Consider the following 15,819-nt stretch of genomic DNA (forward strand, 5'->3'; position numbering starts at 1 on the left):
TTTTGTATTAGGCCTACTATTTATTAGCATTTATTTTGATAATAATGGAATGGCCTCCAAGACTAACTGATGATCTGATTAGTGGTGACCTTAAATACTAGAACCTCCAACTGTATTTTTCATTGGGTCTCCTTTCTTCTTCTGAAGGACTAGAATTATTTATGATATAAAATCCTTCTTGTTTTATTTCATCCTCATTCCATCCCTTTATTCCTCTCACGTGGTTTAAGTTTTGACTTCCCACCAGGGTTTAGATTAGAATATTATTATTAAGAAAAAAATCCTTTCAAGATTTTGTCTTGTAATCTTTTTGGTGACATTAATCAGCTCTGATGTTCTGACTTTGAACTCCCTGGTGGTCCCCTGTCAGTTCAAAGCATCAGAGAAGGAACTAAGTTAGGCCTCTAGAGGTGTCCTGTGCTCTCAGCTTTAAATCATTGAACTCCTGAACGCTGGCAGGCAAGGTCAAATGTTTTTATTTATTTATTTTACAAACCGTGACTAAGATTTGTGGGGGTTTTTTTAGCTAAAAAATGGAAAATAAACAGTTTCATAAATGATTTCATCCATTTTTGAAGGATGCATTAACCTGCTAAAATGTCCATTTGTTGGTTATCACTGATGCATAGAGTTGTACACAAGATCAGTACATCTTATAATGTGACCTAACAAGTGTTCTACGGTTTATAGGTCATTTTGTAAAGTGTCTTGAGATACCATTGGTTATGATTTGGCGCTATACAAATAAAGATTGATTGAGATTGATTGATTGTAGCTTAGTTTTAGAGATCCTTCAATAATGGAGGTTGATTTATCCTGAGAATCGGTGAAATATAAATTGAAGCAGGTCTGAAGTTGATGTGCGCTCCAGGCTGGCTTCAGCTGCCAGTCCATTTCCTTCACTGACGGCTGCCGACAGGTCAGAATATAACTGACATTTATACAGACACTTAGCTTTGAAGTGGCGTGCCGAAGAATTCAGAATAGACTGAGTTGCTTCTTGATTTTTTTTTTTTTTTCTTTGCTCTTCTCTTTGACAGCTACCATTTATTTCACTCTCACTTATATTTTTATTCGTCCTCCAGTCTGCTTCACTTTGGCTAACACAGTACGAGCCGAAAAGAGGATTATTTTTTTTAAGCTAAAAATTTTAACAATATTTCCTCCAAATTTGCACTTTGATGTATACATGATACATAAAAAAATGTAGGCGCCCACAATAGACAGGCAATAAGTGACAAATATCAGTCTCTGCAAGATTTTGGTGTTATCTATGTGAAATTGTTTGAACAATTTGAGATGTAAAATGACTGAAGTCATGCATGGGAAAATTGCAATCAATGAAATATTGCAGTTTCATTGAAATTGTGTATTTAGAAGGGCTGGAAGATCTACCACTGATTTATTTGGTAATTTACACAATAATTCATGTTTTTTCTGTTTTTTTCTACTTTTTCCTGCGGGCCTAATTGGATGGTCTAAATCAGTGGTTCCCGAACTTTTCACAGTCCCGTACCCCTTCAGACATTTAACTTGAAGCCATATACCCCTTATTCCTGCACACTTAAAAACATAATAACGTAATATCATATACAACGTAGCCCTTTTAACCATGGCCTGCAGGAGAAAGTTAAAAAGACAGAAAAAAACATAAATTCTTGTCCAGATTACCAAATAATCCAGTTGTAGATAAATCAGCTAGGATATCTCAGATATCTAAATACACAAATTCAATGTATGTTCCACAATATTTGAAGAATCGTGATTTTCCCATGCTTTTTACCCATGACTGCAGTCATTTTAAATTTGCAATTGTTCAAAGAAGTAAAATTTTTGTCAAATTATTAAACATAATTTCCACAAATTACATAAAAAATTCTCTCAAAATTAATGAAATCTGATGAAATCCTGCAGGGACTGATATGTCACTTATTGATTGGATAAGCAAACTGCTTCTCTCGTCTCCTTTTTCGGCATGTACAAAAAAAAAAAAAAGTGAATGTAACCATGTCGGAAATAAACTGAATAAATAAAAAAAAAATAAATAAATATTGTTGGCGCCTGCATACTTTATGGATGATTTATACGTCATGAAAAGTACAAAACTTGGGTACATTAATTAATGTTTTTATCATTTCTATTCATGTACCCATGACAATTTGCGTACCCCTGGGAGTACCCGTACCCCACTTTAGGAACCTAAGGTCTAAAGTACCGGATTTGTCCCCCGGCCCTTGAGTTTGACATATGAGATCTTAATACTTCAGCTTATCCAAGATATTTGGCACCAGGACTATAAAGACAGGATCTGATGAGTTTGGAGTGGAAGAACTTGACTGGTCCACGTAGAACACTGACCTCAACACTATGGAGCACCTTTGGGATTAACAGGAATGGAGACTGTAGACTTAGCTTAGTCAGAAACACTCATATAGAAAGCCCATTAGTAAAACCGTCATTAGTTTGAATATTTTGGTCCACGTAGTGTATTTTAAACCAGTGTTTCTCAACTGATCTCACCCTGGGACCCAAATTAGTGATGTAAAGCTAAAGTAGTTTTTTTAATCTTTGTTGCTGCCTTACTTTTAGGGGTATGCCATTTAAGGGACCTCACAATTTGAATAATCAATGATTATTATGAGATAAATGATTATCACAATTTTTTGTCCATCTTTTTTTCATTTCCTCACTTTGTGGCTATGTCATACTTTTAAGCAGGGTATATGTGTCTGTATCCATTCATTAAAGTAACCAAACAAATGTATCACTTTTATCTTTATTTATATCGAATCCCAAATCCAACAGTATTCACATTACAAAAGAAATAAATATATATAAAATTACTGAAATATTAGCCGAACAAGCTACCTCGGCGAGGTAACCATGTACACGGCCCTGGTAAGCGGCGAGTATGGTGCAGGGCGGTGCTTTCATCACCAGGCCCTTCCAGGCCACGGTATGTTTGAATCTCCGCCCACAGCGGAGTCCAGACTGTCCACACGCCTTGGAGCTTAAATGCATGGACGGTTATTACAATTATGTAAGCAGAGGATGCATTGCACACAGGCAAAAAGAAACCCTGAAACTAGAGTTACGGGGTTGAATAGAGATGGGTAGGAATAATAAATAACTGTTAACAGTGGGATTGTTTGACATGAGAGTGAGAAAGTACAAAGGGCCTGAGGAGCTGAGGATGAAGCACGTATATACACTAGATAGATTTTGTTCCAGACCTTTGACATATCAAAGCTGAAGGCTGAGTGTACAGTGAGTGACACAGGGACAGAGTTCCACCTGCACGTAAGAGCGCGCTTATCAGACATTTTTCTCATCTGAAAAAGATTGACGGCACCATCATGCTGGGTTAAAGCCCATTAGTGACGCTGTATCCGCTGCAGTGCGGACGCCTGTCCCATCAGCGTCGCCTGTCACCATAAGACAGATTACTGTTCCACTCTCCCACTCTATCTCAGAGACCTACCAGACTCCATCGCATGGGTTTGTTTATAAGCAACAAGATCAAAATCAGTTTCGTTTGTTTTGAAAAATATTCCCGAGAATCTTGTGGCATATGAGTTCTTCCAGTTATGGTTCTATATATGTATGTGACCTCATTTAAGAGCAGTTATAATATATGGGAAGGAAGCCAACCCTCACACTCCTCCAGACTGTCTGTATTTGTTGGTGTATTTATTCTAAAAGCTCCTTGCTACAGGGCTTCAAATATGCATCGTACAACAAGGTTTCTGTGACTTTGTGTTAATGGATTCGTGGAGTTAGCAGCATTGCTAATTTCAGATATCTGACTTTAATTTCCACGTCTATAGCTTGTATTTAAAGGCCATGCATCCTCTGTTCAAAATCTCTTATCTAGTTTCCGTTGAATCCAAAATACTGAGTCCAAAATCTGCAAATCTGTGTTTTCCAGATCAGGATGGCGCAGAGCCCAGCGCTAACTCAGTGTCGGCAACCAATCTCCTGCGTTTGTCACATTATACTGGGAGAAAGGAGTGGCTCCACAAGTCGGAGCAGCTGCTGGCAGCGTTCTCTGAGCGACTGACCAAGGTGCCCATCGCTTTGCCTGAAATGGTGCGGGCTCTGATGAGCCAGCACTACACACTCAAACAGGTGAGTCCAATAATAGCACAACAGTGCAAATACTAATTTTTTTTACCATTCATAATCCCATTAGTATAATCCACCTTGAAGTCAGAATATAGCACAATGCATTTAAGATGGCCATATTTTTATTTGCTGTAACGTTGAAGCGTCAGAGCGACAAAAAACAAAAAAGATACTTTATACCAACCAAAAAATGAGAGCCTTATGTTAACAGTTAGCTTAAACTCGTTTAGACCTTTGAAAGCAAGGTTCAAATGCCGCGTTCCAGGGAACTCACCAATTCCAAGTTGGAAATTCCAATTTTCGATTTTAAAACGTTTCAGACTCAACACGACGAAATATTTCAAAAAACATGGCTGACAGCCATTATCCCAAAAGAAAGTTTTCACCAGCAGAGCTTTGTTGTAGTTGTAGCAGCGTCTCTGCGGCGCATGCCAATGATGACATCATTTGTTACCATGTGATTGGCTAAAACAAATCATGGTGGACAGGATCTTCGCCCAATCAGCTTCAAGCATTCTGTTCATGTCCCTCCCTGATTCCGAAAGGATTCGCCAGACACAGACCCAGATCGATGTGGAGAACTCAAGTTAGAGGGAGGGGCTACACAACATGATATATGATACATGCAAGAGAGTTATGGTTTATTTGAGTTACTATGTGTGTGTTTGTTCATCTAAACACTTAACACTCAATCATACACCCAGCTCTACATCTAATCAATGTGGCTAACTTTGATACTAATATTCAGCAAGTTTTTAGACCCATCTAGTGACTGTTTTTCTGGTGTCATTGGATACTTTTGGATATAAAATCATGAATGTTATTCTCAACAAGCAGAACTGTTGTGCCGTGAGCTCCTCCCATTCTAAAGCACTCACAGGTGGCCCAGTTGTTTGACGTTTAAACGTGTGAGGTTTTTGAATAAGCTTTGGTGAGACATTAGGGGGACAGAAATGTTCAGGGATACAAGTAGCTCCACTCCGCTATCTGGAAAGTGTTCCATTTTCCTTCTTTAAATTGTCACACCAGTGGATCGTTTTAGGACACTGGTTCCCTATTGGCCCTGTGGTGATGTACTTACTTAATCCCCTTTTCCTCTCAAACACTACACAATTCCATTTTTTTTGTTTTTTTTAGCAGCATTCATGCGTCTAATGTGCACAGCTTCACTGACGTAATCTATTTTGAGATATCGAAGTCAAAGCATCATTGCACACGGCAGCAGAATGCATGGATATGCTATTTTAACTTGAAAGATACAAAGAAGAAAAGGAAGAAAAAAGGGAATCTGGTGAGTGATACTAGAAGGATTGTCAGCTCCGTCTGTAGTCAGTGACCTGTTTGGGTGTCAGAGTCACAAGAGTGACGGCTAACGAGCTCTGAGGTGAGAAGAGGTGCCCCTCAAACCCTTGTTAGTACAAAAAGAATGGCCCAGGGTCACTTCCACCCCACCCAGGCACCCACTTACCTGTCATCCTCTTCACTCATTCAGCGTCTCCTCTGCCTATTCCACATTTATTTTAGGTTGTGATCTGTGGTCAGAGAGACGCTCCAGACACCAACAGTCTCCTCACGGCCGCCAACTCCATCTTCATCCCCTTCAAGGCAAGTATTAGACATCCCGTCATAAGTTATTCAAGCAAAACTGTCAGATTTCAGATGTCAACGTGTGTCTAAAGTAGCTGCAGAGAGCAGAAATCAGCCCAAATAGGAGTTGATTTTCTGCGGTTCAGGGAACCTTTTAAGTAACCTTTGTAACGAGCAAACAAATGCCAAATGAGGCCGAAGTGGAAGTGTGATTGCATCTCGGCGAGATGAAGTGTGTTTGTCTAAAGGTCAGATTAAACTCCTTTCCTCGTCACATTGTTGTCCAATGCTGCTCCATGTCGGAGTCTTTCCTGGACCTCGAAAAACCTTGTGGGCCTCCTTGTTTACATAATGCAGGATGATTAGCTTCAAGCTAGATATATATGAATCTTTATGGATATTGTTGCTAGTGCTAAACCTTAACAGTTAAAGGTCCAGTATTATGCTATTTTTTACCCATCTCCATTTGTTCTAAGAACCCCAACAACATAGTATTTGAGGTTTATTTTCCCAAACTCGCCTGTTTTCCATAGTTTTAACCCTCTGAAAAGTGACTTTCTGAGCAGTTCTAAAAACGGGCTGTTTTGGGGCCTATTTATGCATATTTATGAGTAGGCGTGTCTCTAGATGCTGACTCCACACAACAGCTGATCACTAGCGATTTTCTTTTGCTATCCACACTCTCCTGTTACAAAAAAAACTGCACATTACAGTAAAACACATGGATATTTAAGCGGCTATTGTGATTGTGAGTCAGACAAACACTGTTTCAGGGTGTGTGCGCGCCGGGCGGCCAGGATTGTCAGGAGGAGGAGTTTCTGCTACGCGATGTCAAGTAGCGAGAAAAATCCAACTCGGCCGTTTGGAGATGACTTTTTACAATATGTGGAATAACAAGGGAGTGAGGAAAACATAACTTTTTCAACTTCGGCCCTCTGAATGAGGCTAAAGGGATGTATATCACTGTGGCAAAACCATAATAAGGTGTTTTTTTTTCATAATACTGCCCTTTTAAGGGAGCATCACAGCTGATATTGCTAATATTGACAATTAGTATATATTCTACAAAGGATTTAGCTTCACAGTGGTTGGATGAAAATTCATACTGAAAGTGAGAAAAGTATCCAACATTTTTGACGGTAATACATTTACTCATCAAACTAGCATAATGGTCCCAGTATTTGTTAAAAGATAAGGTTGAGTTACTAATCCGAAGGTATTGTGATGTCTCTATATTACTCGGAAATACCTACAGCCTTTGATTTTACGTTTACAAATTTCCCCAATCCCATTTCCCAGTTTATGCATTTTCTTTTACATTTAGCTTCCGTTTCATCGGCTTTCCATAATCAGATGTCAGTACGGGCCCTTAAAATGTAAGTACAGTAACTATCAAGATTACAGTTCAATAGTAAAATTTCTAAGGGTGGACATTACAAACGGTGATGATTTAAATTGTACCTCAACCACCTCCCAAACTACAACATGTAGCGAAGGTTACTGGTGTCGAGATAGTACATTGTTATAATTACATTCAGTGCCACAAACGACTTTTTTCTGCAGAAAACAAATGTGTGTATTTTTGAAGATGTTGTAAAGATTGCTATTGGTTATTTCTTACATCACAAAACACCACTGTTGGCTCCGCCCCCTCCTAAATAAACTCTTGACTCTTCAATCTGTGGTAAGTAATAGCATAGATTGTTCTTTAGAGATTTTATAGTATAGACTGGGCGTGTCTTAACTGCTACACGAGCCCCGCCCATAATCAGGGCATTTGTTGAAAGCTCATGGTTTGGTTACTCTTTAACTTTTAAAAATAGAATAAAATAGAAGGTCTTTAGCAGCTAAATATTTGAAAAATATATTTTGTTCTTTATGTGGACTCCTCCTAAGACATTATTTCTAAAAGCACAGAGACGAGGGTTTGTTAAGGTAGCTTTGCTGAAAGGATGAATGCCTTTGTCTTTACCATAGAGAGTGGACAATAGTAAATCAGATTGAAGGCTTTGTGTTTAATGCAAAGTGACTGGCAGGAGAAGGAACCTCTGTGAGTGTTTGCGTGCGCACACAACACAGCACACAACACAATCCAGATTTAGTCCTAACGAGCGTTCACTGAGCCTCGCAGTGAAGTGAGAAAACTGGAAACCACTGAAGAAGACAGATGAGGGAGGGTGTTTTTATAATGTTGTGAGAACAGGATGTTTTGCTGTGACATCACACCTAGACACACACACACACACACACACACTGCCTCGTTTCTCTCTCTCCTTCTCAGGGAGGAAGTGGCCTCGTCTCAGAGGAATATCACTGCTACCTGCTGCACGTTCACACTCACACTCTCACTAACACATATTGTGTGCATAAAGCATGGATACACAAATACCAACACACAAACACATGCATATGGAGAATACTGCACACTGTAGCACATCTTGTTGCACGTGGATGCTTTAAACACACACGTAATAGAAATTCTGCTAAATTACAGTATGTTTTCAAAATCGTGTTCATTCTTCATTTTGAATGTTTCTCCAATGGTTCATTAAACCAGTGGTTCTCGAACTTTTTTTTTGCCTCAATTACCCCCTTTTACTTACTTCTGAATTCAAGTACTTTGTCCGATTACAACATTTTGCTTAGAAAACTATTTAAAAACAACTAGAGAGCATAATGATGGAATGAACGACTAAAAACACCTACAGTATTTTAAAGAATCTAATTTTGTAATAAGTGAAGTATTTAGTGCAGTGGTTCCCAACCTTTTTTGGATCGTGACCCCATTTTGATTTTTTTTACTTCATTTTATTTGAATTATATTCACAAAGTGAAAGTATAGAAATACAGTTGTTTAAGACTGTGTTCTTTTAATATTAAAAAAAGAAGAATGATAATTACAAAATTTCAAAAGTGTATTTAGATTTCTAAATTTCAGGTGACCCCACATGGGGTCCTGACCCCAAGGTTGAAAAACGCTGAATATATTTATTTCTATAGGTTTTATAATTGTGGTGTGTGCCCTGGACTGATACTTCCTCTCTCTCTCTCTTTCTCTCTCTCTCTCTCTCTCTCTCTCAAATACGCCCTGTAGTGCCATCACGTATCCCTAGGGGTACATGTACCCCCATTTGAGAAACACTGTATTGGGTTGAAAAAGTTTAATAAACACTGCTTTAATATAAAGCAAAAGTTACTCTATGTTGCTCCTTTGCTAAGTGGGTCACGTGCTTTGTGTTTTGTGTTAAGTCCCCCCCCATGATTTATTTATAGTATTGATTGAGATCAGTCTGAGAGATGAACAAAAAGTAGCACAAATCGTGCACAGTGTGGTAATGCACAAGGTTACATGGAAACTAAGGTAATTAGAGTTATTACCAACGGGATAAAGGATCATGTGTAAATGGGTTGGTGCATGTGTGTGTACATAATAAGAGGATCGAAGAGTGGGAGGATGAACTGACAGTTACATTGGCTCACTGTGAGTAGCAAACAGGCCTCGTTCAAACCAATTTACTTCCTGCTTTTTTTTTTTTTTTTTTGGCCAGTTTTGAGGGAACTGTATTCACTCGTTTTTCTTTAGTTTGATTTTATTTTCTTGTTTTAATTCACTGAGTGGCGTCTGTCATCTTCCTGCAGGATTCACATTTTGATCTGAAAGTTCTCTAAATACCTTTGAGCAGCAAACTGGGTTATAGTCACAGTTTCAGCTCCAGTGTAACTCTGATGACTCTAGTTAGTAGAAAATGAATGATTCATAGACGAGGTTTTCCTATTGAGAGGTTTCAATGCGAGTCTTTATGCAGCAGTCGGATTCGGTCGATCAGTTTGTCAACTTTCTCTAAATCATGTCCAAGTATTGAGTGAAACCATTTAACGGTTCTATTGTATATGTGTTTGTTCCTGTTGGTTATTACCATGGGTTTGCTTGGTCAGTATCACGCAGAGGTATCACTGTTGTGTTTAGTTTTTAGGGTTGCGAGTCTTCGATTCCGATTCTTAGGGCCACGATTCGATGCAAAATCGATTCTCGTTTTAACCGATTTTCGATTTACAAATTGATAAAATGCATAGTGTGTTTAGGCAAATTGACATCAAAACAATACAGTTTGTATAAGATCATTTTAAATAAACTGATTCCAATGATGTAATCACACAAAAGGAAACATTTATTCATGCTAAACAAATACAAACACACACTCCTTGTGCTGTCTATGTAATACATTGCAAGTTGGAGTCGCTGTGGTTTCCTGTTAAGATCGTGTCATAGACTGTAAAGGTCTGGGTGAGTTTGTGTGTTTTGACCTAACACTGTTGTCGTTGTACTCGGAAGTCGCCATCTTGAAAGCCCATGGCCTACTGGTCTCGACTAACTAAGTTCTATTTTCGGATTTAAAAAAACATATGCTTGTGAGTAGGGTTGGGTACCAAAACGCAGTACCAATATGGCACCGGTTCTGTCGTAAACGGTAGTAACCAGACCGAAAAAGCCTCATTTCAGTGCCCCGCCACCCCGTCGGTTGTTGATCATGACGTCAGTGATGCTACTCATCAGATTCAGCACACCCGTTGCTCATAACTGATAGCGAGGGGATAAAAGACCACCTAAAGTTTATTTAAAAGCCGAACAATGCACCGTGTTTAATAACAGCAACAGCAGCAGCCAGTGTTGGCCCCCCGGACAAATTGAAGTGAGTCCCGCTCCCAGCGCTGCCAGCGTGGCGGACATCATCAAAGATGATGACAGCAGCCTTTCCTCTCAGCAAACGCCGTTGCCATTCAACATGTGACAACAACATATGAGCTACTGTATGTCCGTACTACAACTCAGTGTCCGCTGACTTTCTGTTTAATGTTAAGATCATAACAAGTCATGTTTGTAGACAAAATGTTGAACTTAAGCTTTAACACCAGATTTAAAAGGCACAGTTTTGCATTTATACAGGAATGCAACAGATTGGCTAGCTCAGGGGTTTACTGCAATCTGTCGCTCTTTGACTCTTTTGCAATGGCTCCCTATAGCTTTAAAAATTATATTGAAATTTTTTTACAAAGGCTGTTAATGATTATTGACAAATAAAATCATAACAATAATAATCTCCAGTACTATATGGTTTAATACAATATAGTTTTTTTTATATTATTTAAATGTTTTTGTTTTTCTTACTTCCATATGTTTCTTGTATATATATTATTTAAGGTAATGTTGTGTTCAATTTGGCCCTGCATGCGGTTTCATTTCTTTTTTAAAGTACCGGTTTAAGCACCGGAACCGTTACAGAGTAGGCACCGGTATCGGATAAAACCCAACCGATACTTAACCCTACTTGTGAGTATGTTTAAGTGTACTGTTTGATAACACTCCTAAGACTGTGTTTGTGAATGTAAGCATAAACGGTGTGTTATATAAATTGCCGCTGATCGCGGTAAATGTTAGCAAGAGCATATACATGGGTTTTGCCATAGACGTTAGCATGAAGCTAGCTGACTTTTTTGTATCGTGGTATTTTCTATTGATAAGAACACTAATATGTATTTGTATGTTCAGTTTACAGTGTTTCGTGACTAAAGACTCTAAGCAGATTTTCTGAATCAGAAAATTTCTTGAAAAGTAAATAAAGTTTATGAATCGATGCAGAATTGTGGATGATTAGAATCGCGATTCTTATGTGAATCGATTTTTTTCCCCACCCCTATTACTTTCTTTCTTCCTCGACCCTGTCTGTGTTTCTTATGGGCGAGTAAATGAACTCTTCTTCCCTCCTGGGTCTTCTCAGCTGCATCTCGTTTCCAATCACCTCGTGTGTATATTTAACAAGTACTGCTTAATGTGTCTTTATCTGCCTGGTTTAAACCAATAGACCAAGGATAGCAAACCCATTTTAGTTCAGAGGCCAAATACAGAGCAGTTTATTCTTAACTGGGCCACAGATTTTATGCGGGAAAACGAGTAATTTCTACATTATTGTGCCTTAGTTTACACTTCTACGTATACATAAAACATAATCAAAAAACTGACCATATCCAAGCAATAAGTGATAGATATCAGTCGCAATGGGATCTTCACTTTAAATTGGGAAATATTGAAGGATTTTGTAAGAATTTTGTGTTTGTTCAACTGTTTAACATTAAAAATGACTGCAATTGTGCGATAGAAGCACCGGGGAAACTGTGAGCCCCTACAAATATTGTTGAGTTTCATTTACACAATGATGTTTTCTGTGTTTGTTTGTTTTTTTTTTTTTTAACTTTACTTTCTCCTGCAGGCCAAATTGGATCTAATCCAATCAAACTTTATTTATGAAGCACTTTAAAAACCCAGGAAGCGGGGGGCAAAGTGCTGTAGAGGTGACAACAGATACTGTATGTAAAGTACATACACTAAAGACAAACAACTGAAACAAAATGAAATATGAAATGACAGTGTACATAAAACCAGTGCAATTTAAAAACCATAATGCAAAGTATAAAGGTGTGTTTTTACAAGAGACTTAAAAACAGGCAGAAATGAAGCCTCTCTGATGTGAAATGGCTTTTACATTTACTAAATAAATTTAGTAGATCGCAATTTTCCCCACAAGTGACACAAATGCGTGGCTGTCTCTGTAATTTGAATTCATTTTCAAATACCAGCATCTTGCCTGTTTAGTGTCTATTCACCTGTTTTTTTCTTGTGTTTTTCCTCTGTCTGCCTGCCCTGCTCTTACACCTGAGTCTTGTTCTTCAGGGTGATCTTTGGTCCCACTTTGAGTTGAATAAATGCCACCTGTGTCTTGTTTTCTCTCAGTTGTTCAGGTCTCTAGCTAATGCCTTTCAGTAAGTTTCTCAACAAGTTTCCTTGTTCTCGTTTGCAACTGCTCCGCTTTCTGTGTTCTTTCCTGTGCTCTATTTAAACCTGACAGATTTGTTAAAAATACCACATATTTTTCTTATTAACCTTGAATTAACTAGTATTTCCACCTTAAGTTTATTAGGAATTTATTAACCATGTAATTTAATTACATGTGGAATATGGAAATTCCAATTTATAGTCTGAGATTTGCAATAATTATCAAAAAAAAAGTCCATAAACGTAAGCGTAAATAATGACTGTATATAGCACAGTGTTAATTTTGTTTCAGAAAAGAAGTTTTTGTCGGCTACGATATTTTCAATAACATCGATCACATCAAATCTGTGTATTTACAAACATTAATACCATCTAATCATACGTAGTTCACTGGTCAGTAAATCTTTAAAACATGCATAAACTAAGATTTAGTCAAATTAAGTCTCATTAGCTCTGTTTCTGTTACCCTTGGAAATGCTTGAAAAATCTAAATAGCGCAAAAAAACAAAAAAAACTGGCAATGAAAAAGCCTGAATTTCAGAAAAATACCACTCAAATATCACTAAAATACTCACTATTTACACTTTTGTGAGCAGGATTTACAGACAATGCGATTTTGAAATGTATCGCAAAAGTGCGACAGAACCACTTTTTCCGCAAGACACGTCACATGATGTGACGTACGTGGTCACATGACCACTTCTCAGAGAAAACATGGCGCGGTACGTGCGGATAAAAGAGGAGGCCGAGACATTTCTAAACACTATAAATGAGAAAAATATTACTGCCAGATTAGACGTGAAACAACAATGGAATACTGAGTGTTATAAGGAGGTTTTAAGCGTCCATCTTCCTGCAGTGAAATTTCGTGGAATGAGTTTTCACGTAGTTACGAGGCTCCAAAACAACTTTCATTGGAAACACGTTCAAACTAGTGCAATTATACTAAATAACATTGCTTTTATTTTGTGAAAAACTGTAATGGAAACACAGCTACAATCATTTAGTTGAAAAAAAACTAGACCTAACTGAAATAAATTTGGACTTAAAGGGGACGTGTTGTGAAAAATTCACTTTTGCAGTTGTTTTGATCATATGAGTGCCCACCGGCGCACAAATTCTGTAATAAAACCATGCAGTTGTTTGTTTGTGGTCTGTGTAAGTCTTACAACACAGAGAAAATTGCTCCGTTTCAAATTTTCGGAGTTTGTGATGTCACAAGTGAATCTCGCGATCTCACAGAACTCGTTTTTACAGGATCTTAAAACCTCTTCTGTTGCTTAATTCACGTAATGTTTTGACCAAACACCAGCACAGATATGTCATTTAGACCACAAGGAACTGTTTTAAAAGGTGAACATTTTTCAGAATATGTCCCCTTTAATCTAAGTTGCATTTTATTTACTATGACTAAAACAAAATCAAGTTTTGCTGTTAAATGAACACTGGTTTATAGTCACAGGAACTCTGATGGCTCTAGTTAGTGGAAAATTAATGTTTCATAGATATGGTTAATGGACTTGATTTATATAGCGCTTTATCCCCACAATGAAGTAGTGTCAAAGCGCTTTACAATATCAGCTCATTCACCCATTCACGCTCACATTCACACATCAATGGGACCGCCATTCACGGCACTAGTTGACCACTGGGAACAACTTGGGGTTCTTGCCCAAGGACACTTCGGCAGATAGACTGGGATCGAACCCCCAACCTCTCGATCAGAAAACACACACATATATATATACACACACACACACAGAGAGGCTGCATTTTAGGCCAATAAAAAAACTAAAATAAATACGTTTAGGTTGCATTTGAGACCATTTGACCCAATAAAATTGTTACTGGTTTAATAGGCTATGATTGCAATTTATTTGTTAAGATCAATTACATATTTGGTGAAGTACTTTGAGATTTGATTGTATTTTAGCATATGCTTTATGAATTAAGTGTATTTTTAAATAATCCCTATTTGAAACAACAGTAATAACAGGACATTTATGAAGTTGTTTTTGTTACATAAGTTATGCTTACTTATAAACAAAAATAGTTCCATTTACTCAAAAATGATCAGTTAAAGTTACTCAAAAAGGAAGAACATGTGGCTGTTTTGGACAAATGAATGATTTTATTTTCATTTTCTGCTGTGCTACTGATTCATTAGAGGAGTTATGGCCTTCTGGGTGTAAAAAGTTTGTTTATTTATTTGTATTTTGGGGTTTTTGTGACGTTTTAGTAACCTTTGTGATAACACTGGCTAAATTAGCTGGGATTTTGCGCTGTCCTTGGTGCTGAAGCGTGGCAGTTTTGACAGCTATCATCACTCAGAGTCAGACAGACAGTCCATGCTTCTTTAACGCTGATTCGTCATTCTTTTATTAAACATTTACGTTCATTGCTTGTTTGTGTTCACGTGATATTAAACTGTTGGAACAACAGATGGCGTGTGTTCTGGGACCTGATGATTTACAAATTTGGCACCGAGTGTGTCCAAGCTTCAGAACTAAGTGAAAGCTCTGGGATCCTGGAGTTCTCTAGTCTCTCGCAGGTGTTAAGTATGTGGGCGTTACCACTAGATATTAAGGGGTGCGGGAGCTGAATATATTACAGGGAATTATTGGAATAAGGAAATATTGTGTGTGCATTTGTAAGGAAAGAAAACACATCAGGTGTTTTCTAACAAGGCCTTGTGGACTTGTAGGAGAGATAATATAGGGCAGTGGTTCCCAAACTCTTCACACTCCCGTACCCCTTCATACACTTCACCTTTAGCCATGTACCCCCTACTCCTGCACACTTAGAATACATAATAATGTAATGTCATATACAACGTAGGCCTACAGCACAAACCTGGCCCTTCAGTGGTTCCCAACCTTTCTTGTCATGTGAACCCCTTGAGTCTTTTTGTCATACCATGAGTACCCCCTCATTCATACGTGTTCACGATTCTCCAAAAGTAGAACATAACACAACTGAATATTCAACGCAAGTCATTTTATTTCATCTTCATGAATTGAACAATTAAAATTCAAGCATTATCTTCCTATTTAACTCAAATTAAACATAAAATGATGTTGCCTTCAAGGCAATAAAAAAGATAAAGATAAGAATTAATATTATAGTAAATGTTTGTATTATTAATACTATATTATTAATACTAATATATTATGATAATAGTTGAAATCAGAAAAAAACAAGAAGAACTGAAAATAATAAGTAATATAAATAAATAAATACAAATAATTAACCGGCCTGTGTTATATATAACTTTTATG

The 15,819-nt window shown here is 37.7% G+C and overlaps 1 protein-coding gene across 1 annotated transcript in view; it reads left to right on the forward strand.

Moving 5' to 3' along the window:
• The window catches only part of spata20 (spermatogenesis associated 20), a 50,852-nt gene that overhangs the window by 21,555 nt on the left and 13,478 nt on the right, over window positions 1–15,819 (forward strand). Inside the window, exons 11-12 of the mRNA XM_028475745.1 lie at window positions 3,929–4,128; window positions 5,650–5,730. Coding sequence (XP_028331546.1) covers window positions 3,929–4,128; window positions 5,650–5,730 — 281 coding nt within the window. The remainder of the gene's footprint in view (window positions 1–3,928; window positions 4,129–5,649; window positions 5,731–15,819) is intronic.

This window comes from Gouania willdenowi, chromosome 19 (genome assembly GCF_900634775.1).
Source record: "Gouania willdenowi chromosome 19, fGouWil2.1, whole genome shotgun sequence".
Classification (NCBI taxonomy): domain Eukaryota; kingdom Metazoa; phylum Chordata; class Actinopteri; order Blenniiformes; family Gobiesocidae; genus Gouania; species Gouania willdenowi.